This window comes from Moschus berezovskii, chromosome 27 (genome assembly GCF_049115385.1).
Source record: "Moschus berezovskii isolate FMDL1 chromosome 27, NW_MosBer_1.0, whole genome shotgun sequence".
NCBI classification, from domain to species: Eukaryota; Metazoa; Chordata; class Mammalia; order Artiodactyla; family Moschidae; genus Moschus; species Moschus berezovskii.
In genome coordinates, this window is record NC_142486.1 from 14,575,997 (window position 1) to 14,602,680 (window position 26,684).

The window sequence follows — 26,684 nt, forward strand, 5'->3', positions numbered from 1 at the left end:
CTGGTGAGATCTTAGTTCCACAACCAGAGATTGAACCTGGGCTCCTGGCAGTGAGAGCCTCCTGGCAGTGAGAGCCTCCTGGCAGTGAGAGTCCTAAACCACTGAATCACCCAAGAAATTCCCTGGACAATTTTTTTTTTTTAGTATGTGTTTTAGCTAAACAGTGTGTGGTGTGTACAACACTGCCACCTCACATCCACAAGTGTTAATACAGGTGCGAATGTGAGGTGGTCATGGTATCATAAGCAGTTGACAGATTTTATTTGGTATAGTTTACCTGAAATCCATTTAACATTAAGCATCTATGAAATATGAATAATAGCAAAAATGAACTCTTCTATGTTTCTTTTCTCTTGAAATAAATTCTCAGTTACCATTTTAATACTTATATACAAGTATTTGGTGTTTACCGCCTTGTTTCTTCTATTCCCCCGTATTCCTAAATTAATTACCACAGAATATAAACAGGTTCTTGACAAGATTATTTTTAGACCCCCTTATTTTGTCCTCCCCTATTACTTATATAATCTTTTACCTCATATTTCAAATAATCAAAATTCCTCCTTCTTGTCCATCAAAACCATCCCTGGCAGATCTGGGAAAAACTGAATGGGTTGTGCCCCAAACCTGCAAACATTTTCTTACTGATGAAATGTGAGAATATTGAACTTCAAAGTCACGTGTGACCTCGGAGCATCAGGACTCTTGTTTCTGGATAGAACTGTGTTTTTTGAGAGGTCTGGTAGCAAAGGGCAGGGATGCTGTGTCCCAGCCTTGCTCCAGCATCCCCTCTGTGTGAATCACCAGTTTGGAGGGAGCCTGAAGTCGTCAACTGTCAGTATCCGAGGTTTCCGTTGTTTCAGGGTAGGACCTCACTGCCAAGCTCCAGACAGCTCTGCCCAAAGGTAAACGTTTGTGGACAATGACTCCTTATTTACAGTAGTCAACATAAAACTAGCTGGGCAAGTGACACCAAGGAGAAAGTAAGGACCCCCCCAAAAAAAGCTGGGGGTGCAAAGACTCATTTTATCACTCATGGGTTTCTGATTTTAGCTGCGAATGTGAGCAGTTTTTGCGATTCTCTTGGGACTTAAATTCCTACAAGAGCATAAAGCCAAGTGTGGATTAAAAAAAAAAAAAAAAAGAGCCCCTAAGGGGCTTTCGTAATTGCAAAATCAGTACAGACGTCCCTCTCTTCTCTCACCGACCCTTATCCCAAGTGGGTGGTGACGGTGGGGAGCGCTGGGAAAGGACCGGAGGAGCTGTTGCATTCCTCCTCTGCAAAGTGGAGGTGGAGTGGCCCGCGGCTTCGCAGGAAAGAGTCCACCGCCAAATGCAAGTCGAGGTCCGCCGGCGCCGAGCCCCCGGCGCGAGGGGGCGGGCTCAGGAGTCCCTCCCTCGGGGGCGGGGCCAAGGGCTTCTTCCCAGCCCGGCTCTGCAGAGAGGAGGTCTTGCAGGCTCCAGTTGAGTATAAAAGAGATGCAAATCCCGCAAGAAGCCACCGCACTTGTCAACGGATCTGGTGATTGATAAAGTCCTTGGGGCTCTGCACCAGTCACCTCCCTCAAGCTCCACAACTGAACGTCGGAGCTATCCCTCGGCCCCTTGCAGTCGGAACTTTACAGCCGCGGGAGACCTGAAGGCGGTGGCAGCGGCCCAGGAAGGAGCAGCAGCGCCGGGGTAAGTCTGGGCAAGTGTTTATCTCGTCGTGTGCCCAACTTTCTGATTGAGCGGCCTTCCTGTCCTATACCCGGGGCCTTTATGATTCTGCATTTCTTTCTCTTCATCGGGATAGGTAAATTATGTCATGGGATTTCAAGGCTTTCTTTTCATCCGTTTACTTTTGATGGTTTTCACTTGTTTTATCCTACTGCTGGCTGTTACCAAACAGCATGAATGAATGATGCAATCCCACATAGAAGAGTCATCAGTACAAGAGTAGGAAAAGTTCCAGAATTTAGAGTTGCAGTGTCTGACTTCGTCAACTTCTTTTTCATCAGAATTCGAATTTTAAATATATACTTACCAGATACATTGTTATACGGCTTCAAGCTGGGCATTAAATAAATAATGCTTCCATTCATCAAACTTAACGTTTTAAGTTTTCCTTGTATGTGACCTGCACATGGTGTTTATTCCTAAAATATTTGACTACCGGATTGGAATGAGGATCAGGGAAGAAAAGTGAAGTCCAGAATTTCTGTATGCTATCTCCACTGCCCAATGTGTTTTCAATGTAATGATCCTAGTCCTGTCGCTTTCATATTGGAAAACAAAGTACTCAGGATGTTTTAAGTTTTCAGATTATCTGATACATGTCATAACTTTTCTTTTTTGGCCGGGAAACTCGGCATGAGAAATCTTAGTTTTTCCCTGACCACGGATCAAACTCAAACCACCTGCTTTTGAAGCAAAGAGTCTTAATCACTGAACCACCAGGGAAGTACCCCTTATAACTTATTTTTAAGCTTACATTTTATTGATGTATAATCTAATGCAACAATATGCACCCATTTTAAGTGTACATTTTGATGGATTTTGACAACGTTGTACACACTTATATTCACCATCACAATAGAATACTTCCATCTCCCCTAAAAGTTTCCTAGGGTCTCTATAATGATTTTTGTCATTATAGCATTTGTTGGTATTTGCTAGGGTTTCATATAAACAGAATCATACTCTTTTGTGTCTGGATTCTTCTGGTCAGCATAATATTTTTTAAAATATTTATTCATGTTATGATGGTGGTTGGTTTAGTCACTAAGTCGTGTCTGATTCTTGTGAACCCATGGACTGTGGTCTGCCAGGCTCCTCTGTCCATGGGATTCTCCAGGCAAGAATACTGGGGTGGGTTGCCATTTCCTTCTCCAGGGGATCTTCCTGACCAAGGGATCAAACCCGGGTCTCCTGCATTGCAGGCAGATTTTTTACCAATTGAGCTATTCATGTTATAGTATGCATTGGTAATTTATTCCTTTTTTATTGCCGAGTAGTGTTCTATTTATCCCTTTATCTATGGGTGATGTTTATTCTAGTTTTGGGCTATCATGAATAAAGCTGCTTTGAATGTGTTTTCATTTCTCTTAAATACACCTTCAGGTATGGGATTGCTGACTGACTCTTACAGTAAGTAAATGTTTAATTTCGTAAGGAACCGCCGAACTGTTTTCCAAAGTAGTTGTACAGTGTTGCATTGTATGAGAGCTCCAGTTGTTCCATGTCCTCACCAATACATGATATTGTCAGTCTTTTTTTAAGTTATTCTTCTTTTGAGCTTATTTGTACATCTTTTTTGAAATGCCTTTTAGGATCTCTTTTTGCTCATGTTTTAATGGGTTGTGTGTTTTATTGAGTTGTAAAAGTTCTTCATTCTAGATAAAAGTCCTCTCAAATATGTGGCTTGTGAATATTTTCTCCCATTCTGTGACTTATCTTTTTTTCCCGTTCCTTAATGGTGTCTTTTGAAAAGCAGTTTTTAATTTTGATGAAGTCCAGTCTATCATTTTTTCTTTTTATTATTCATGCTATTTGGGTTTTATTTAAGAAAATTTTTACCAATTATGGTTGTTCTATTAGGTATCTATCCCTGCATAACAAATAATCTCCAAATTCGGCAGTTTTAAAAGACAAACATTTATTTTCTTACAGTTTCTGTGGGTCAGAAATCTGGGAACAGCTTACCTGGGTGGTTCTGGATAGGGACTCTTAAGGGGTTGAAGTTGGCCAAGGTCAACTTATCTGAACACTTCAGTGGAGGAAGAGCTGCTTCCTGGTGTGCTCATCTGGTTGTTGACAGGATTCAGTTCCTTGAGGGTTGTTGGACTGAGGTCTCCAGTTTCTCCCTGCCTGTTTGCTGCCAGTTCTGCCACATGCGTCTCTCTTAGGGCAGCTACCAACATGGCAACTGCCTTCCCATTGAGCAAGGAGTTGGGGTGGGGCAAGAATGGAAACCATGTTATTTTTTTAAAGTGACAGCAGGCATGCACACTCTTTATTTTTTGGCCATGCTGCCTGCTTGCAGGGTCTTAGTTCCTTGACCAGGAATTGAACCCAGGCCCTGGCAGTGAAAGCACTGAGTCCTAACCACTGGACCACCAGGGAATTCCCCTAGATAAACTCACTTTAAAACACCCACTTTTGTGTGTGTGTGTGTGATTAGAAATAATTATGGATTCACAGAGGGCTGCAAAGAAATATACAGGGAAATCTCATGCACCTCTCCTTCTCCATGTCCCTTCCCCTGAGGCCAGCATCTCAAGGCACTGACTCTGGCACAGTCTGAGAGCTTGTTCAGATCTCACAGTTACACACTCATTTGTGTCAGTCTGATTTTGCAAGTGATATCCTATCACCTCTGCCTCATTCTGTTCACGGAAGAGAGTCACTAAACCCAGCTCACTATCAAGGGCAGGGCTTAGAGATGGGTTGGAATAGCAGGAAGTTGGTTCATTAGGTGTTGTTTGTTTGTTTTGGTTTTTTGGCCAAGTTGTGTGGCTTGTGGGGTCTTAGTTCCCCAACCAGGGGTCAAATCTAAGACCTCTGTACTGGAAGCACAGAGTCCTAACCACTGGACCTCCAGGGAATTCCCACTAGGGGCCATTTTAGAGGCTGCCTGCCACAGGAGTGCAATTTTCCTCCTGCATTTTAGAAGTCACAGTTTTAGCTTTTTTGTTTAGGTCTTGATTCATTTGGAATTGATTTTTGGTGTTGGACTACAACTTTTGTTATTATTTTTACATAATTTGTCATTGGACTACAGGTTAGGGAAGGATGTACATTTCAGTATTTCTATATATAATTAAAACTACCAGGTAGGATTTCAGTATAATGACTATCAGAGTCTTGTCATTTTCATATTGGTGAAACAAAATAGAAAAAACATTTTAAGTTTTCACATAATTTAATACATACCCAATTGAAAAAAAACGGTAAGTAGCAATGTACGAATTCTAAATTAGAAGAGAAAAAGAGCCTGCCTTTATAATTAAAAGAATTTCTCCTTTAGATGTAAATTGATCAAAGGAGAAAGAATAAACTATATTAAAGAAGCAAATTAGGGCCTTCTCTGGTGGTCCAGTGGTAAAGAATCCTTCTGCCAATGTAGGGGACACAGGTTCGATCCTGGGCCTGGGAGGATCCCACGTGCCTCCGGGCAAATACCAGTGTGCCGCAACTACTGAGCCGGGGCTCTGGAGCCCGTGAGCCTCAACTACTGAAGCCTGTACACCTAGAGTCCGCGCTCTGCAACGAGAGAAGCCACCTCAGTGAGAAGCCCGAGCACCTGAACGAAGAGTAGTTCCCGATGGCTGCAACTAGAGAAAGTCCAGGCACAGCAAGAAAAACCTAGCAGAGCCAAAATAAAATAAAATAAGTACACACATTAAAAAATAATTCACACTTGAAAAAGAAACAAATAAAAAAGAAGCAAATTGGAAATAGTACCATTCTTGTGCTTTGGGCAGTGGGTTGTCTCTTAAGAGGAGCAGTTTCCCGGGAGGGCCAATAGGATGCATCTCTCGCAGGCCTGCAGGGGAGCGGGATTCAGAACACCTGTAGAAGCTCTGCAGTGTGGGGAAGACACGCTAGGCTTGCATGCTCAGGTATGAGGCTTTGAGAACAGCTTGTGCTCTTCCTCCTTCTCGGGAGTATTATCCTCTATGACTCTGGTGAGAGAAAGGGTACACCAAACCCTTTCTGAGTGCAGTGAGGGCTGTATTTGAACTTCCCAGAAGATTTCTTTCCATTCTGTCGTCTTTCCTTTGTCAAGCCCTGCTCTTTCTTGCTGCTTGTTCTTAACTGCTTCTTTTTGCCTCTTTGTTTCTTCTGAGATTTAGCACCATTCATTACTTCTTTTTACAGTTTAAATGATGAGGATAATAATTGGAAGTTGTTGGCTTTGTTCCCTTCTTTTTTCTTTTTTTTTTTTATTGGAGGCTAATTACTTTACAATATTATATTGGTTGGTTTTGCCATACATTGACATGAATCCGCCCCAGGTGTACATGTGTTCCGCTTCTTGAACCCCCCTCCCACCTCCCTCCTCCCCATATCCTCCCTCTGGGTCATCCCCGTGCACCAGCCCCGAGCACCCTGTATCATGTGTCGAACCTGGACTGGTGATTCGTTTCACATATGATAATATACATGTTTCAGTGCCATTCTCCCAAATCATCCCACCCTCACCCTCTCCTACAGCGTCCCAAAGACTGTTCTATATACCTGTGTCTCTTTTGCTGTCTCGTATACAGGGTTATCATTACCATCTTTTTAAATTCCATATATATGCGTTAGTATACGGTATTGATGTTTTTCTTTCTGGCTTACTTCACTCTGTATAATAGGCTCCAGTTTCATCCACCTCATTAGAACTGATTCAAATGTATTCTTTTTAATGGCTGAGTAATACTACATTGTGTATATGTACCACAGCTTTCTTATCCATTTGTCTGCAGATGGACATCTAGGTTGCTTCCATATCCTGGCTTTTATAAACAGTGCTGTGATGAACATTGGAGTACATGTGTCTCTTTCAATTCTGATTTCCTCAGTGTGTATGCCCAGGAGTGCGATTGCTGGATCATATGGCAGTTCTATTTCCAGTTTTTTAAGGAATCTCCACACTGTTTTCCATAGTGGCTGTACTAGTTTGCATTCCCACCAACAGTGTAAGAGGGTTCCCTTCTCTCCACACCCTCTCCAGCATTTATTGCATGTAGACTTTTGGATCGCAGCCATTCTTACTGGTGTGAAATGGTATCTCGTGATTTTGATTTACATTTCTCTGATTCCCTTCTTAAGGGGCAGCAGGATTCCTCTCTGACTATTCTTGGAATGTTGTTGACTTTCCTCATTTTGAAGACAGCAGGGACCATTTTGTACAGTCTGTAATGTTCCTACATTGGCTTCTCTGTATTTGTATTTTGTTTTCCCCCAAGATCCTCTTTCCCTTTTTCTCTCCTTTCCCTTGCCTCTGAGCCATTCCAATCAGGTGTAGGTGATTTTCTATCAGATTCGAAGCTTTTTCTGGTTTAAAGCCACAAAAAAGGGTATGCTTCCTCTTCTGTGGAGCTTGAAGGAGGCAGATGTGAAGTATTTCCCAGAGAAAGTAGCCTTAGGAGACTTTGCAGCCGACCTTTCTTTGTTCCAGTCCTACATAGGGAGGATAGTGAAGCTAGATGGTCTCTTTCTTCTCCTGTGTCTGGACCTTGATGTTGATTGCCCCTTTATTTCTAGGCTCTTACTCTTGCAGAACTCACAAGATTTCTCTTAAAGAAATTTGTAGTCAGAACTTTATGCTGTGTTTCTTTATCGCCGCCCCCCCAGGAAAGAAGTGGGAAGAGAAGACCATTGTCTCCTGGGAATCCAGCACTGAAGAAACATGAGTCCAATTTGTCTGTTGTTGTCATTGTCAATGTTATATGTTTATCAGTTATCAGTTTACTCTTCACCTGCATAAAAAGAACTGTCTGCTGTAAAGCTATGTGGTACACATACAGTCTCGGTTTCCCTGAAGAAGAGCTGTTTTGTTTTGTTTTAAATCATAAAATGTACTACAAATGCATTGGCAGAAACCCCCGTCCTAGTTACAGGAAGGCTCTTCGACTCTCCTTTGATCCAGAAACCTCTCAGACTCCATTGGACCTTGTTTCACTGCTTGGAGGGCCCCAAACAGCCTCACCACCAGGACCAAAGCCACCCTAGATGATGCCCATCTGAGTCCCGAAATCTTTGCTCTGTTGGCTTCCTCAACCTCTGTACCAGCTTATATTTGTTCTTACATAGGTGAAGGTAAGAGGTCAATACCAGCAAAAGGGGAAGTTGGTGAAGGTGATCTTAGATGTCTCTTGTGAGACACTTAGATGAGAAGCTGGAAGAGGTTTGTTGGGATGAGAAAGTTTTTTCCCTCTTATCTAACATCAGAATTCCTAAGATTGGTCTTGAAGGAAAGCTTGCTTTTGTACTTTTGGCACTGGGAGTGTGTGACAAGGGGTTGTCAGCTGTGGCTTCTTTACCAGTTAGTTGGCCCTCTGCTTCCCCAAGCAGAGGACCAGCTTGGGGTCGGGTGGGCAGGAGTCCTGTCCTGAGTCCCAGAAGGCAGGGGTTTAGGGGTCGGGACCAGACTTGGGAACTGCCATGTCTAAACACAGACCTTTCCACCAGAATTTCTTCCACCCCCGTCCTGTCCACCTTCCTTGCTAGTCTGGATGTGAGGGCTCCAGAGTCCATTCTCCAGCAACGATTTTTCTAATGTACACAATTCACTTTGAAGCAACTGAGCTTACTCAGCAGATTTCCCTTCCTGCCCCTGGAACTAGGAGAATTTTGAATTTGTATAAATCATGAGTCACTCCTGGTGGAGACACTGAAAAAAGAGGGAACCAGAAGTGAACAGGGAGGCAGAGCATTTTAAGGAAGCTGAATTTGCTCTGTAGTCTAAGCAGGGGATTGAAACCCATGTAAGCTGAGGAGTGGAGGGCATATCCCCTGGCACAAGCATTCTGGGGTCAAGGTTAAGGTCATGTAATCTAGCTCTGTCTTCTAGGGAGGGCATGGAGGAAAAAATTAGCCTTCCAGGTAGCTTCAGTGTAATGTTTGTGCGTGGCTGTTAGCATAACTAGCACCATCTTGGGTCCTTACAGTTTCTCCTGTCCTTCTGCTGATCCTACCCAGGACTGTATTGTGCAGTGAATCACTTCTCTGTCATCAAGGGCTTTGCAGTTAATAGACGTTGTTTAATAATCATCAGGGCCAGGTAGCTCTATCCTCTGTTAGTCCCCAAACAATGATGAAACCCTCCCTGACGTATTTCCAGCACCCCCAAGGCTACTTACCCATTCATCAGTCTTGGCTTAGGAGTGCACACCCTGTTTCCAAGGACCCTGATCATATGGATCTGCCTGCCTCATTTGTCACTCTCAAGATGCCTTCTCAGTTTGTGAGTACTTTTTGTTCCCTCTGTCCTCCAATAGTTTGTCTCAAACATCCTGGCTTGGGAACCACAGTGCAACCTACAGGTGTCACCAGTTCTGAGTTATAAGTCAGGACTACTGTTCATCCGGATTTGTAGAAATCAGTCCTCACTTCATTAGAGGAAGTGTATGTTTCCTTTTGTATTTGAGGCTCATGATCTGGTATCGGTGGTTGGAAAGAGGCTCAAGGCTCTGGCTTTTCAAATGTGAGAAATAATGATTTGTCCAGCCATCCCAATGAGACTGAGAGCGTCTTGAAGATGGTGCCCATTCTGTGTTTTCCAGATCTTGTGCTGGGCACAGAATGGCACTGTGGACTGGCTTCATTGTCTTTGAAGAATAGTCTGAATTCTTTGTTTTTTTTAATCCTTTTATTTACTTGACTGTGTTGGTCTTAGTTGCAGCATGTGGGATCTTTCATTGTGGAGCATGGATTCTCCAGTTCTAGCACGTGAACTTAGTTTCTCCATGGCCTGTAGGATTTTAGTTCCCTGACCAGGGATTGAACCAAGTCCCCTGCACTTCAAGGTGGATTCTCAACCACTGAACTGCCAGGGAAGTCCCAGTCTGAATTCTTGGTGGAAGTCTTTGACATTTCCTGGATCCACGTTATGTTCTTAACAATGTCTAACTTTACTTAACTCTGCTTAATTTATCCACATCTTTTATGTTGTCTCTGTGCATTTGAGATCCAAATTTCAGTTCTTTGGCCATCACTTAGGAGCTGTATGAGCTCAGGTAAAGCATTTAATTCCTTATACCTCTATTAGTTAATTTGGTAAATGGATGTATTTATATTGTTCCTGTAGAAAGGCATAGGAATAGCCCCATATAATGGCTTTGAGCTTCCTTCCAACTTCAGAATATATGATGTTGATTCTGTTTCTCTGTTGTAGTCATCATTTCTGGTTAAGGATTTTAATTTTAGGGTAATAGCATACTAGATTGGAATTGTTTGAGAACAGTAATATACTCGATTCTGTGTTGGATTCTCATTAACTGGTTAGATTCATCTCTAATTCCTGAAACATTTCAATTTAACACCCACTGTGCTGGAACAGAAAAGGAATTCAGTCAAGGTCCCTACCCTGAAGGAACTCACATTCTAAGAGAGGAATGGGAGTGATTAATTAATTAATTCTTGGAGGGGATTATAAAGGAGATAGTACAGGGAAAATAATTTAATCTGCACCTTGAAGAATAAATAGGAATTTGCTCCTTAAACATGAGTAATTAGGTGATTTCAGGCAGAATAAACAGCATTTGCAAAGATCCACTCCAGTACTATTGCCTAGAAAATCCCATGGATGGAGGAGCCTGGTAGGCTGCAGTCCGTGGGGTCGCTAAGGGTCGGACACGACTGAGCGACTTCACTTTCACTTTTCACTTTCCACTTCCACACATTGGAGAAGGAAATGGCAACCCACTCCAGTGTTCTTGCCTGGAGAATCCCAGGGACGGGGGAGCCTGGTGGGCTTCCGTCTATGGGGTCACACAGAGTCGGACACGACTGAAGTGACTTAGCAGCAGCAGTAGCAGCAGCAGAGAACTAAAAAACCATGACATGTTTAAGGAGTGAGAAGTCCTCTGTATTCCTTGAGCATAAAGTGTGTATATGTGTATGTGAGTGTTTGTGGGGGGAGGAAGGTGGTGGGGAGCAGGCTGGTGAAATGGAGAGGATTTGAATCATGAAGGGCAGAAATGAATCAAGTAACGGAGACATTATGTTGATTTCTATGCTAATAATGAGAAATGGATAAGCAGGGGCATTCTGAGGTGTGCTAACCTGATTTGATTCCATGGTTGTCAGTGGCCAAACCTGAATACAGGCAGGTGCCAATAGTATAGTTAATAAATGAAATGACTATGTTAAAAAGAGTCTTTACAAGTATATACACTGAAATATTTTTGTATGAAATGATACGATTTACTTTGAGATAAGTCAGATTTATCTCAAAGATGGAATTGTGTGGGTGTGAGAATGTGACTTGTAATAAACATGTATTTGGACCTGTCCTGTTTCTGACACAGAGCTCCTATAATCCTTGGAATTTTCCATGATGAGACAGATAAAGATGTCTGTTGTGTGAATGATGTGACTTTTGGACCTACCTAAGGATGAGGGCTGTTTGCCATGAGAGCCAACCATGTGATGAGAGGGTTGGAACCTTCGGTCCCACTGACCTGGCCCCGAGAGGGGTTAGAGGCTGAGCTCAGGCACCAGTGACCAATGATTTCGTCAAGTGTGCCTTTGTAATGCTGCTGCTGCTGCTGCTAAGTCACTTCAGTCGTGTCCAACTCTGTGCGACCCCATAGACGGCAGCCACCAGGCTCCCCTGTCCCTGGGATTCTCCAGGCAAGAACACTGGAGTGGGTTGCCATTTCCTTCTCCAATGTATGAAACTGAAAAGTGAAAGTGAAGTCACTCAGTCGTGTCTGACTCTTCGCGACTGCAGCCTACCAGGCTGGACTGCAGCCTACCAGGCTCCTCCGTTCATGGGATTTTCCAGGCCTTTGTAATGAGGCCTTCTCAAAACCTGCAAATGACAGGGTTCTAAGAGCTTCTGGATAGGTGAACACGTGGAGATTTGGGCAGAACGGCGAGCCTGGAGAGGGCATGGAAGCTCCCCTCCCCTCCCACATATCTTTGCCCTGTACATTTCTTTCATTTGCTTTTCCTAAGTTATATCCTTGAATAATAAACCTAGTACATTTTGTGAGTTGCTCTAATGAATTAATTGAACCCAAGGAGGGGGTTGTTGGAACCTGCACTCTATAGCTGGTCAGTCAGAAGCACAGATGATGATAATCTGGACTTGTGACCGACATCTGGAGAGAGAGAGAGAGAGAGTGTGTGTGTGTGTGTGTGTCGGGGGTGGAGTGGGGTCAGTCTTGTGGACTGAACCTTTAACCTGTGGAATCTGATGCCCTCTCTGGGTAGATAGTGTCAGAATTGAATCAAAAAGTAGAACATCCTGCTGGTATCCAAGAACTGCTTGGATATGTGGGAACCCCACATATCCCGTGTTGGAATTGGGGTGCAGAACCTTTTATAGTGGGGTTGTTGATGAAGTAAGATTTGCTGTGATTATTGAAACAGGATGATAAATGCATGGAGTTCATGTATTCATACTTCCTGTTCTTATATGTATGTGAAATTTGCCACGATAAAAAGTTTTAAAAAATCGTTAGTTGTGCGTATGTAATTCACAATTGTATCATTTTATTTATTCATTCAGCCTTCAGAAATTAATTATCTACTCAAAAAAGGTTCAAAACAATAGGTGTTTTGGAAAATTTTGTATCTTAGTACAAAGAGCTTGCCATCCAGGAGTGAAAGTGATATGCACATAAATCAATATAAGATAAGTTAGAATATTATGAATTCCATATCTTAAAGCAGATCTCCATAAAGTACTATGGAAGTTCTGGGAGAGATTTTTTCCAGCTTAGGGGATCAGGGAAGACTTCATAGTGAAGATGACATTTGAGCTTTATTCATTTACACATATTACTGAGCCTTCTGCATGTGCTAAATTGCTTCAGTCACATCCGACTCTTTGTGATGCTGTGGACTGTAGCCCGTCAGGCTCCTCTGTCCATGGGGATTCTCCAGGCAAGAATACTGGAATGGGTTGCCATGCCCTCCTCCAGGAGATCTTCCTGACCCAGGGATTGAACCTGAGTCTGTTATGTCTCCTGCATTGGCAGGCAAGTTCTTTACCACTAGTGCCATCTGGAAAGCCTTACTGAGCCTTACTATGTGCCAAGTACCGTTCTCAGTCCTAAGGATCCAGCAGTGAACAGATGATAAAGATCCTACTCCTGTGAAATTTACATCTTAATGGGAACAGGTAGACAACACATAATAGACATGTATTATCGGGTGTTAGAAGATGAGAGATGTTACAGAAGAAAAGAAGCAGGGCATCATGAGGGAGATCGGTAATGTCGGGGGTAAGGTCAGGGAAGGGGGTTACAGTGATAAACAGGGTGGTCAGGTTGACATCTGGGCAAACTGCTTCTGAGGGAACTGGCCAAGCGGGTGTTCGCGTGATGAGCATTCCCACCAAGGGCGAAGCTAGAGCACAGACCCTAAGAGGGGAGCCTTCCTGGTGTATTTGCAGAGCAGCAAGAAGACCAGTGAGGCTGAAGCAGAGTAAACAAGGGTGAGAGGGGTAGGAGGTAAGGCCAGAGAAGTAATGGGGAGGGCAGGCTGGTAGTGGTGGTGCCGGAGTTGGGGGACAGATCTTATAGGTAATCACAGGAACTTGGGCTTTTACTTTTAGTAAAATGAAAAACCACTGAAGGATTTTGAGCTAAGATTGTAACGTGATTTGGCTTATAGCTTACAGTGATTCTCTGGATGTTATGTTGAGAGCAGATAGTAGGGATGGGGACATTTCAAGAGGCTGTTTGTACAATCCTGGCTAGAAACATTGGTGACAGGCTGGAACGACAGCAGTGGATGTGGTGAGCAGTGGTCATACTTTGGTTAGATTTTTTTTGGTTAGCTCTTAAAGGAAGAACTGGACTTTTGGGAGGTTCAGTGGTTAAGACTTAACACTTCCACTGTAGTGGGTGTGGGTTTGATCCCTTTTCAGGGAACTATGATCCCACATGCTGTGGGACTTGGCCAAAAAAGAAAAAGAAAAAAAATTAAAGGCGGAACAAGTAGCATTTCCTGAAAGATTGGATGTGGGATTTCAGGGAAAGAGAAATGTTAAAGGTGACTGAAGAGTGGAGTTGCCATCAAGAGAGAGAAGGAAGGCTGCAAGAATGGCAGCTTTGAGGAGGGGAGGGAAAGATTGGGAGTTCAGTTTTGGACGTTATGTTTTATGTTTGGGATGTTCACTAAACATCTGAGTGGAAGTCAGGTAAGTAGATAGAGTTTAGGGTTTGAGAGAGAAAACTGAGCTGCAGGTGTGGATTTGGGAGTTACTGTCATAGAGCTGACATTTAAAGCTATGATCTTGGATAAATTAATTCATCTAAGGATTGACCAGGTGGCGCTAGTGGTAAAGAATCCCCCTGCCAATGCAGGAGACATGGGAGACTCCGGCTTGATCCCTGGGTGGGAAAGATCCCCTGGAGGAGGAAATGGCAACCCACTCCAGTATTCTTGCCTGGGAATTCCCAGGGACAGAGGAAGCTGGTGGGCTACAGTCCATAGGGTCGCAAAGAGTTGGTCATGAGTTGGTTGCTAAGTGACTTAGCACCTAGCAAGGAGTGTATACAGGTAGAGAAGACCAAGTACGGATCGTGGGCTATTACATGAAGAGAGCCAACCAGCAAAGAAGCTTAGCCTCCAAGAGCAGATATGTGAACCTGGGAAGTTGGTCCTCTAACTTGAGGGGTCAGCTTGAACAAGAACATGATATTGGGGGTGAAAAACAGATCGTATTGTGTTGGCCAAAAAGTCGATCAGGTTTTTCCATAATCTCTTACAGAAAACCCAATAGATGACCAGTAGCAGATGTGTTTTGTATTCATGTTTTTGAAAAATACTTCTCTTCTATGGAGACTTATTCACATTTAGATTGATAATGTCAGTGCAGAGTTTAAATTCTGTTATCTAACTGGATTCATTAATTTACCCTCCTCTGCCTGTTTTTAGTGGGACTCCAGTGAAATTGATGTTTCCTGTTTGGAGTACTCTCTTGTAAGGGCTCAAAACAAGGATCAGCAAAATTGTTCTCTAAAGGGCCAGACAGTTATGTATCTCAGGCTTTCCAAACCATAATGTCTCTGATGCAGCTACTCAGTTTGTCTACTGTTGTGGGGAAGTCACTATAGACACGTAAATGATGAACGTGGCTATGTTCCCATAACATTTTATTTACAGACACTGAATTTTGAATTTTATGTGACTTGCATGTTTTTCCAACTATTTAAAATGTAAAATTCATTCTTCACAGGCTGTACAAAAACAGGTGGCAGGCTGCATTTGGCCTACTGGCTGTGTTTCGCTTACCCCTGGCTTGAAAGATTTTTTTTCCCCCAGGTCAACTTTGAACTGGATCATTTTACCAAATGCATTGGTTTGTAATCAGTTACAAAGTGGGTTGGCCAGGCTCCTGTGAGTCAGCTGTCAGCCACTGTTTATGCTGATTTGCATGGTCCGTGTACCTTGTACATGACGTATTAGTTTCTTTGATGGGAGAGTGGCCCCGGGCGACCTGTAGGATCTAGTTCACCTCCAAGACTCTGGTCCATTGATTTTCTTTCTTTTTTTAAAAATAATTTTATTTATTTGTGGCTGTGCTGGGTCTTCGTTACCGCTTGAGCTTTTCTCTGTTGTGGCGCGTAGGCTTCTCACTGCATGGCTTCTCTTGTGGAGCACGGGCTCTAAGGTGCAAGGGCTTTCGTAGTCGTGGGGCATGGGCTTAGCTGCCCCATGGCATGTGGGCTCTTCCTGGACCAGGGATTGAACCGATGTCTCCTGCATTGGCAGGTGGATTTTCTTTTTACCACTGAGTCATCAGGGAAGCCCTGATTTTCTTAAAAACTAAAAAATACTCAAAATTCTTTTGAAACTGTCCTCTGTAGCTTCTGCAGCACTGGGGTCTCTCAGTTCCTTCCTGTGACTTCTCCCTCTCCTTCTCCTTCACAGGCTCCTGACGTGACTGTCCTGTTCCTGTATGCTCTGTCCTCAGCCTTCTTCTTTTCCCCTTTCTATACTCTCTCTTCCAGCAGTCTGTGGCTTCAGTTACCGCCTCTGCACTGGAAACAAACTCATGTGTATGTTCAGCTCTGACTTCTGAGGTGTAAAGCCTTTCAAGGTTTCCTATTAGCCTAAAGTTATTTTTTCCCCAATATTTACTTATTTGGCTGCACCAAGTCTTAGTTGCAGCATATGAACTCTTAGCTGAGGTATGTGGCATCTAGTTCCCTGACCAGGAACTGAACCTGGGCCCCCTGCATTGTGAGCATGGAGTCTTAGCTCCTGGTCCACCAGGTAAGTCCTTCCGTTAGCTAGAATGTTAAAATCCAAACTCCTTAAGATTTACCTGGTGGTCCAGTGGATTAGAATACACCTACCAATGCAGGGGACGTGGGTTCGATCTCTGGTCCAGGAAGATCCCACAGGCCATGGGGCGACTAATCCCATGCACCACAGCTACTGAGTCTGAGCCCTCGAGCCTGTGCTGTGCAACAAGAGAAGCCACGGCAATGAGAAGTCCATTTACCGCAACGAACAGTAGTCCCTGATTGCCACAACTAAAGAAAGTCTGTGTGAAGCAATGAAGACCCAGCAAAGTAAAAAAAAATAAATTAAAAAGCTCCTTAGCCTGCCCATACTAACTGCCCGTGCACTGCCTGCCAGCTGGCTTGGGCTGTTGGGCAGCTCCCAACTCATCAGCCATCATTCTGCCGCCTTGTCTTTGCACATGTTGCCATCACTACCCGCCTCCTTGCTGCTGTTCTCCTTCTGGCTTATTCTCAGGACACAGCAAACTGATACCCTTCCCTTTGAGAGCCCTTGCAGAAGGCCACTTACTCTGCAAGATTCAGCTCAAATGCCTGAACCTCTTGGAAACCTGTCTCATGGACAAGGTTAACCATTTACTCTGTGTGCTCACAGTATCTAACGCACATTTCCACTGTAGCACTTGCCTTATTGCTCTAATTGTTAGGTCAGAAGTACGTGAATATTGGTTGAAAATCAAATACATTCATAAATTGATAGCCTTCATTAGACTTAATTCCTGGGAGCAGAATCTGGGTCTCCGCTCATCTTTGTAGCCCCAGAGCCTGACATTTAGAAGGTGCTTAATTTGTATTTTTTAAAAAATGAATGACTCCATAAGGACATGCTTATATGGGCTTCAGTGACTTGGATACGAAATACAATATATTGACATTCATAGGCAAAATTAGACCTTTTTATGATTGTATTTTGTCTGATGCTGGGAAGGATCGAAGGCAAAGGGAGAAGAGGGAGACAGAGGATGAGATGGTTGGATGGCATCACCAATTCATTGGACATGAACTTGGGCAAACTCCAGGAGATAGTGAGGGACAGGGAAGCCTGGTGTGCTACAGTCCATGGGGTTGCAAAGAGTCAGACGGGACTTAGCAACTGAACAACAACAACAAATGATTATATTTTATGTCTTTAAATAGATTCATCTTTTTCTGTTGTAGGAGGAAAGTTCTTCCAAAGATGGTCTCCCATTCAGGGTTGAGGAATCTTTTCTGTTCAGCTGATGCAGTGTGCTTTGATGTTGACAGCACTGTCATCCAAGAAGAAGGAATTGATGAGCTGGCCAAATTCTGTGGAGTTGAGGATGCTGTGTCAGAAATGTAGGAACAGTATTTATTCACCTTATGAAATGATAGAGGATTGCAAAAGAAGAGTGACTTCTGAATGATGCACAGGACCAGAGCCACAATTCCCTGATTTTAGTCCCTTCCTATGAAACATGGGCACTAGGTTATTTTCTTCCATCACTTAGAGCTGAATTTGTTGGTGTAGTTCATCATCCAACCATTCATTTATATAAATATATATATGTATATGGGCTTATATAAATATATGTGTGTGTGTGTGTGTGTATGGGCTTTCCTGGTAGCTCAGCTTGTAAAGAAGCCACCTGCAATGCAGGAGACCTGGTTCGATTCCTGGGTTGGGAAGATCCCCTGGTGAAACGATAGGCTACCTACTCCATTATTCATGGGCTTCCCTGGTGGCTCGGATGGTAAGGAATCTGCCTGCAATGTGGGAGACCTGGGTTCAATCCCTGGGTTGGGAAGAATCCTTGAAGGAGGGCATGGCAACCCACTGCAGTATTCTTGCCTAGAGAATCCCCATGGACAGAGGAGCCTGGTGGGCTGCAGTCCAGGGGGTCACAAAGTTGGACACGGCTGAGCGACTAAGTGCAGCATATATTATATATATGGCCACACTGCACGGCTTTCAGGATCTCAGGTCCCTCCAACCAGTGATCGAACTTGTCTTCCTGCAGTGGAAGCATGGCATCCTAACCACTGGGCTTCTGGGGAGTTTCCCATTTATACACATATTTATGCCAAAAAAGTGTATGTATAACACTAATATATACACTGTGACAAATAAATATGGATGACATACCCTTAGCTTGGCCAGGGCAATGATGACCACAAATAACCAAAGAAGATAACCTATGGGATCTCCAGGGGTCCAGTGCTTTGTGTCACAGTTGAGAGTATGGCCTTAGAGCTTTGCTAGAAAGCTAGTTTTTGTTCAGAGTCTCCACGGATGCCCGGGTGAGAGTTCCTTCCTCCCTTTTGCTCTCCCCTGTGCTGCCCACACTCACCAGGTCCTAGACCGTTTCAAGTTCATCTGATGCAAGCATGCCTGGCCTAGTAAACCAAGCTGTACAATTTAGTTTATGATAGCAACATCAGAGCTGCTCCACAATATATATAAATCAGCAGTGCTGAATACTGTAGATCTATATATACATGCAAAAATATATACACACTATTCTTACTTCATCTATGACATTTTTTATCTGTATACTTTAAAAACTTTATTTTGGCTGTGCTGGATCTTTGTTGCTGTGCATGGGTTTCTGATTACAGTGATTTCTCTTGTTGTGGAGCATAGGCTCTAGGGCAGCCTTCAGTAGTTCGTTGCAGCTCCTGAGTTCTAGAGCACCAACTCAATAGTTGTGGCTCACGGACTTAGCTGCTCCACAGCATGTGGTATCTTCCTGAACCAGGGATCAAACCAGTGTCTTCCGCATTGCCAGGCGGATTCTTTACCACTGAGCCACCAGGGAAGCCCCTGTATACTTTTCTTTGATGTGATTGTTTTTAACGTGCTAAATTATATGTGTGTGTGTGTGTGTGTGTGTGTATGTGTATAAAGAGTACTGGCCTTTGGTCTCTTTCTTGGTTTACAAGTGCTCACGGCTTCTAAGGAAGGTACCTCTGGATAGTACATGCGTTTTTCTCAGCTCACTGGATGGTGTATTTGTGGATGCAGAATATTAATGTGATTCTCAAGCAAACCCTCCATAGTTTATCCCTGGCCCCACTCACTCCCCTGGCAATGCAGCACGTCTGTTGTATGGTGGGGCACCTTCCTCGTGGATGGACCTTGTGAGGAGCTGGGGAGGGTGGGCATGTAAACTTTGATAACAGCTGACTTGGCTGGCTTGATTGTTGGATCTTCCTCCTCCTAGGACACGGCAGGCCATGGGTGGGGCAGTGCCTTTCAAGGCTGCCCTCACAGAGCGCTTAGCTCTGATCCAGCCCTCCAGGGAACAGGTGCAGAGGCTCCTAGCAGAGCACCCCCCACACCTGACCCCCGGCATAAGGTAAGGGAATGCCCAGTCTGGGTACACTGTCTCTCTATCAGCACCTGCGTTTGGGGACATGTCCTTCATTACTGTAGAGCTTCTGTGTGGTTCTTTCGGTACTTGTGAATGGTCTTGTCTGGCTGGTTGGTCCTGCCCATGTCTGCCTTCCCTTTCTCCCAACAGAGAGACAAAATGTCTTCGTCTTGTGTTTCTAGGTCCATGGGCAGAACAGAGTTGTGGAATGGTTTCCTAAAGCAGTCAAGCCCCACCCACTAATTTCTAAGTGCATCTAGAAAAACATATATGGAACATTAATTCACTAGGCAATATACTTTGTCTGATATACCTTGGACAGATGCATTAGGAGAAAATACATATTTGAGTTTCCTTTCCACGTTTCCTGTTTTCACTTTTGTATTGATCAGCATTTGGTATTTGCCATTTCCTTTTTTTTTTTTTTTACAGGGAGCTAGTAAGTCGCCTACAAGAACGAAATGTTCAGGTTTTCCTGATATCTGGTGGCTTTAGGAGCATTGTGGAGCATGTTGCTTCAAAGCTCAACATTCCATCAACCAATGTATTTGCCAATAGGCTAAAGTTCTACTTTAATGGTAAGACTTTCACCATCACATTTTCCCCTCTAATCAGTTTTAGTGTTTAATGTCTGTTGGAACGCAGCTTCAGCAAGGTGGCGTCAGAGTTAAATGCTGAGATAGAAGGTTCTCTTTGCTGATGTCTTTCACACCTTGGTATCCTTTACTACCTTCAGTATCCATAAAATCATCTACATCTCTGCATTTTAGTAAATAACGTCATGTAACCCATATAACTTATTTTGTTATTAGTATATTTCAGTTTTATGAAAGCCCTCATGTATTAGAGCCAACTTGGCTCATGTGTTTGACTCAGGAAGGAGAGTTAATTTGTGAGCAAGTTACTGCACTGTAGCTGCCTTTGGAGGCGCCTCCTGGCCCCTCTCTGGACCATCACAGAGCCACCACTGTAATCTTCTCATCATCTTAAGATGTCTCTGGTTAAGTCAAGGGGGTGGCTGGCATTCTTAAAACCAAATGGTATTAATTAAAAACATTTAAATGTGTTACTAGAACACTTTTGAAGAGTTTATAAGATAGAAATCATTAAAAAAGAGTAGAGTATAAGTGTAGTAATTACTGTAAGATGGAAATAACCCATCAAATGTAAATTAGAATCTCCTCTTAGAAGAAATTATATAATAACATGTTTTAAATTAATATATTACTGTTTCATGGTGTTCTGCCATTTCAATAAGTTTTGAGACTTGCTATACTGGAAGCTTAGAAGGTAAACCCAATTAATTGCGAGATGTTTATCACCTAAAGGAATAACCTTGACAAGAAGTTTGTAATTTAAAAGCATAGCTTGTTCATTCTGAGAAATAAATGTGGAAGTCCAGGCTGTGTTACTTTATCAAAGGCCATTTTTAGCTTTGCTAGTGGTATGTAAATGAGGATATCATCTATGCAAAAAAGTGGCCCTACTGATCTAATTCTGTGGATCTGTTTTATAGGTGAATATGCAGGTTTTGATGAGACGCAGCCAACAGCTGAATCTGGTGGGAAAGGAAAAGTTATTAAATTTTTAAAGGAAAAATTTCATTTTAAGAAGATCATCATAGTTGGAGATGGAGCCACAGACATGGAAGCCTGTCCTCCTGCTGTATGTATTAAGCATACTAATGTTTTTGCAGTTTGTGAGAATGAAACAAAAACCTGTATCACTGTAAAGCAAAAAACCAAAATAAAACACATCCAGTCTCAATATATATTAATTGACTTTTTGCAAACCCACGAAGGGTTGCAGATAAGGAGCTTAAACCCCGTTTCAGACTTCCAAAGACCCTTGTCCCTGCAGTACGGCTGCTGCCTCTGAGCCCAAGTGTGTGGTCAGCGAGGCTTGGCTTCGTTTCCACAATTAATGCAGCTATTATACTACAACCAGAATTTCAGTGTTTTATATTTGGTAAACTATTTCCTCATGCATTATCTCATTTGATCTTCATAACAGCCCCGTGAAGTCAAAAGTATCTTTTCCTTTTTACCGATGGGGTAACTGAGGGTCATGGAAAGTCGACACCATGCCCGTATTACAGCACTGTATTCTTCTGCATTTACATTGCTGTCTGAGACTAGCAGGAAATAAGTGCTCTGTGTATGTGCGTGTGCATGCGCGTGCGCTGTCACTCAGCTGTGTCCGGCTCTTCGGGACGCCATGGACTGTAGCCAGTACCTTAAATATCACATGTCCGTTTCACATAGGACTATGACTCTAACATTTCGTTCTACCTTAAAAATACTGAACTAAAAATACAGCGGTGAACGTTTCACTACCTAGATTCTTCAGATCTAAAAATAACATCTGTCTGTCAATGATTAATCAAGAGCAGTTAAATAATTTTGGGGGGTCCTTTTAACATTACTTGAGTCAGTTTGAAATAATGCGTTCTTAAATGGTTTACAGCCAATGTCAGGGTCTACGAAGTACTGAAAGCCAGGCTAGTGGATATCAGTACAAGGCGTAAAATGCAGGGTTCTCTAATGGGGCCCTGAATCCCGGTTTCCAAGAAGGACAAAATTACAAATTACAGAAGATCCTGTCAGTCAGAAGGTGACACAGCCCAACTGAACCAAGAGAAAGTGGTGTGTGTGCAGGTCTGTAGCCCTGGAAGGTGGTCTGAGGAATCTGCGCCCTAATGAAGGGGTTCCCCAACCTTTGTGGCACCAGGGACTGGTTTCGTGGAAGGCAGTTTTTCCACAGACTGGGGGTTGAGGGGCGGAGGATGGTTTCTGGATGATTCAAGGGCTTTGCATTTATTAATGCCGCCACTGACCTGACGGAAAGTGGAGCTCAGGAGGAGTGCAAGTGATGAGGAGCGGTTTATAAACACAGATGAAGCTTGTCTCACTCTCTGCTGCTCGCCGTCTCCTGGGTGCGGTACCAAGTGTGTGGCCCGGGAGTGGGAAGCCCTGCCCTAAAGGACAGTTAGCAGTCGCCATGTGGAAGCCAGGCTTCTCGAGGGAAGGGAAGCAGCAGAGCACTAGGTACAGTCTTCGGCTGGTCAGTGGGCAGGGAAGTGTGGGAGTGGGCTTTCTCTTCAGCAAGAGAAGAAGACCCCATGTACCAGGCTCTCTGGTGTTACCTTTGGGTCATGGGAAGTCCTGGAAGCCTCTGGACCAAGAAGGAACAAGTCAGGGTGTTAGGACAGTGGAACTGGTGCTGGCTTGCAGAGGGCTGCCGCAAAGGCAGGAGTTCAAGAGGCTCAATTTAACTAAATGTAAGAATCTACTTATTTTTCCCCCACTGTATCGTATGAAAATAAAAATGAAGAGAAAGGGCAAGTAAGATAAATCTGTACTTCTAAATCGGTGTATATTGTGTCTGTGTCCTGGCAGAAAAAAGAGAAAATACCACTTAAAAAGGTCATTGACTATGGGATTTCCCTTGGAGAAGGGCATGGCAACCCATTCCAGTATTCTTGCCTGGGAAATCTCATGGACAGAGGAGCTTGGTGGGCTACAGTCCATGGGGTTGCAAAAGATTTGGACACAACTTAGTGACTAGCAACAATGAGGCTTCCCTGGGGGGGCCAGTGATTAAGACTCCACTTTCCAGTGCAGGGGTGTGGGTTTGATCCCTGGTTGGGGAACTAAGATTCCACATGCTGTGAAGGTACAGCTAAAAAAAATTCAAAAGATCATTGACTAAAAGAAGGTATCACTGAGAAGAAATGAATGAAACGATGCTCCTTTAAATCATTCTACCAGTGAAAAATGGAGTGCTGCTAACATACTCCGGGGCTGTCATCTCCTTCAGCCCAGGATAACAGGCCTCCCTGCGGGCAGCGGGGTGGGTCCCTCAGGTTCACCCAGGACACCAGCTGGGAGATATTCTGCCATGGCCCTGATTCCATGCCTCGGGCATTTCCCTAGCCCCACAGGCTTCTCTTCAATCTTCTTTCTTTGAATTGGCCTGGATGTGATTGCCACCCAGTTTAGAACTCAGATGTTTACCACCTGGTATCATTTTATTTACTTATTTTTTAATATTTATTTGGCTGTGCTGAGGCTCCGTTGCGGCACTTGTGATCTTTAGTTGCAGCAAGTGGGATCTAGTTCCCTGACCAGGGATTGAACGCAGGCCCCCCTGCATTGGGAGCATGGAGTCTTAGCCACTGGACTACCAGGGAAGTCCCTATTTTTTTAAAAAAATTTATTTATTTGACTGTGTAGGTTCTTAGATGTGGTGTGCAGGATCTAGTTCCCTGACCAGGAATTGAACCTGGGCCCCCTGCATTGGAAGCAAGAAGTCTTAACCACTGGACCACTAAGGGAAGTCCTGGGTTTTACTTTTGTAAGCAGTTGTCTTGATTTTCCGAGGACTTCCGTTCTTCTGAAGCCCACAGTGTCCAGCTGGATGCTTTGCTGCAGTGGTGGTCAGACTCATTTATTCGTGTGGCAGGAGGAGGGGAGGAGGTGAGCAGGCTCACAGGGAGCTGGGGAGGGACGAATCCCAGGTGATGCTGGGCTCACCTGTCTTTGTACAGAGTTTCTTCTTTTCAATAATACTTGTTTCCCTAGGCTGCTGTTGTCTCTCTTTCTCTCTCTCCTTTTAAACTATTTCCCTTTCTTTCTCTCCATAGGATGCTTTCATTGGATTCGGAGGAAATGTGATCAGGCAGCAAGTAAAGGATAACGCGGAATGGTACATCACTGATTTTGTAGAGCTTCTGGGAGCACTGGAAGAATGAGATCCATTTTTATAAAGTTCATAACTTCAGGTTAATTTTTAAAAGTTATGCAGTTTGATACTGTTTGCTTCCAATTGCTGATTACAACCCAATCTATGAATTTGGTATTGATTATCTGTACCTCCAAGTAAACGATAGTTAGAGCTCATAGAACATTGTGGTTTGTTTTTTTAAACTGTAGTTCCATTATTATTATGACCATTTAATTGCCTGGAGAGTTTTATAATCTGAATTCTTTATCAATCTATCAATTTTTTATCAATCAATAAATTCTAGCTATGCTTGATTTGAAGCCTTTGGAAGGTGGATGGTAAATTAAACACCTTCACTATTGGGAATGTGGATTCAGTTCAGTTCAGTTCAGTCGCTCAGTCGTTTCTGACTCTTTGCGACCCCGTGAATCGCAGCACACCAGGCCTCCCTGTCCGTCACCAACTCCTCGAGTTCATTCAACCTCATGTCCATCGAGTCAGTGATGCCATCCAGCCATCTCGTTTTCTGTCGTCCCCTTCTCCTGCCCCCAATCCCTCCCAGCATCAGAGTCTTTTCCAGTGAGTCAACTCTTCACTTGAGGTGGCCAAAGTATTGGAGTTTCAACTTTAGCATCAGTCCTTCCAATGAACACTCAGGACTGATCTCCTTTAGAATGGACTGGTTGGATCTGGATCTCCTTGCAGTCCAAGGGGCTCTCAAGAGTCTTCTCCAACACCACAGTTCAAAAGCATCAATTCTTTGGCGATCAGCTTTCTTCACAGTCCAACTCTCACATCCATACATGACCACGGAAAAAACCATAGCCTTGACTAGACGGACCTTGGTTGGCAAAGTAATGTCTCTGCTTTTTAATATGCTATCTAGGTTGGTCATAACTTTCCTTCCAAGGAGTAAGCATCTTTTAATTTCATGGCTGCAATCAGCATCCGCAGTGATTTTGGAGCCCCCAAAAATAAAGTCTGACACTGTTTTCACTGTTTTTCCATCTATTTGCCATGAAGTGATGGGACCAGATGCCATGATCTTAGTTTTCTGAATGTTGAGCTTTAAGCCAACCTTTTCACCCTCCTCTTTCACTTTCATCAAGAGGCTTTTGAGTTCCTCTTCACTTTCTGCCATAAGGGTGGTGTCATCTGCATATCTGAGGTTATTGATATTTCTCCCGGCAATCTTGATTCCAGCTTGTGCTTCTTCCAGCCCAGTGTTCCTCATGATGCATATAAGTTAAATAAGCAGGGTAACAATATACAGCCTTGACATACTCCTTTTCCTATTTGGAACCAGTCTGTTGTTCCATGTCCAGTTCTAATTGTTGCTTCCTGACCTGCATATAAGTTTCTCAAGAGGCAGGTCAGGTGGTCTGGTATGCCCATCTCTTTCAGAATGTTCCACAGTTTATTGTGATCCACACAGTCAAAGGCTTTGGCATAGTCAGTAAAGCAGAAATAGACGTTTTTCTGGAACTCTCTTGCTTTTTCCATGATCCGTTGGATGTTGGCAATTTGATATTTGGTTCCTTTGCCTTTTCTAAAATGAAATTGGTTTTCCCTTTATATATAAATAAAAGTTTATCCACATATCAAAACAGATTTGTAGTGTTTTTTTTTTTGAGCCACACCACTCGGCTTGTGGGATCTCAATTCCCTGACCAGGGATTGAACCAAGGCCTTTGGCAGTGAAAGCTCAGAATCCTAACCACTGGACTACCAGGGAATTTCTGATTTGTCAAAGTTTTAATTCTGCCTATCATGTATTTCAGTATCCAGTATTTCAGATGCTTTAAGTATTCGAGTAGAGACAACCTCCAGGCAAGGAACCAAGGAGTGGAGATCTTGCTGAGCACAGGGCAGAGTGCTGACAGCACATCCACCATCAGCCCACCACTGGGGGGTGCTGAGTGTGAGGGATGCAAGCCCTTTTCTTCCCTCTTTGTGTTTGTCACACAGAAATGTTACAAAGGCTTTTTAAAAAAAGGTAACAGTGGAGCCTTAAAAGTACTGACCTTAAAAGATGGATGTTTGAGCTCAGCTCAGGGTCTGTGATGACCCCGAGGGGTGGAAGGAAGGCTCAAGAGGGAGAGGATATATGCATACTCTTGTACCCGAACACAGCTGATTCACGTTGTTGTACAACAGAAACGAACACAACATTGTAAAGCAATTATACTCCAGTTTTTTAAAATGGATATTTGATAATGACATGAATTAAAAGAACTAAAAACAAACCAAAACTAAAAACAAATTTTATTCATTTCAAGTAAAGATCAGCATTTTCCCTTAAATGAATTAAGGAATATCTCATCAGAACGTATACGAACCATTTCTTTTTTCTGAAATAGTGATTTATTTGGCTGTGACAGGTCTTTGTTTTGGCACTCAGGATCTTCTAGTGGGGACCTTTGAACTGTTCACTGTGACATGTGGGATCTAGTTCCCTGACCAGGGGTTGAACCTGGGTCCCCTGCATTGAGAGTGAGGAGTCTTAGCCGCTGGACTACCAGGGAAGTCCCTGAACTATTTCTGAACTATTTCACAAATGGTTTGGGAGGATCCAAAAGGCCAGGTTCATGTTTATTCTGAGCAGTGCCTTAAAAGGGACATTTCAGAACATGCTTTGAAAATCTGAGATTTTATACTCTTGCTG

General features: G+C 43.4%; 1 protein-coding gene across 1 annotated transcript; it reads left to right on the forward strand.

The window, feature by feature from the left end:
- Nucleotides 1-1,415: 1,415 nt before the first annotated feature.
- PSPH (phosphoserine phosphatase) lies at nt 1,416-25,626 on the forward strand. Its single transcript, XM_055409942.2, has 6 exons — nt 1,416-1,680; nt 17,121-17,279; nt 19,145-19,279; nt 19,727-19,872; nt 20,811-20,959; nt 23,940-25,626. Exons 2-6 carry the CDS (start codon nt 17,140-17,142, stop codon nt 24,045-24,047), a joined length of 678 nt encoding a protein of 225 aa, XP_055265917.1. The 5' UTR covers nt 1,416-1,680; nt 17,121-17,139; the 3' UTR covers nt 24,048-25,626.
- Nucleotides 25,627-26,684: the final 1,058 nt, after the last annotated feature.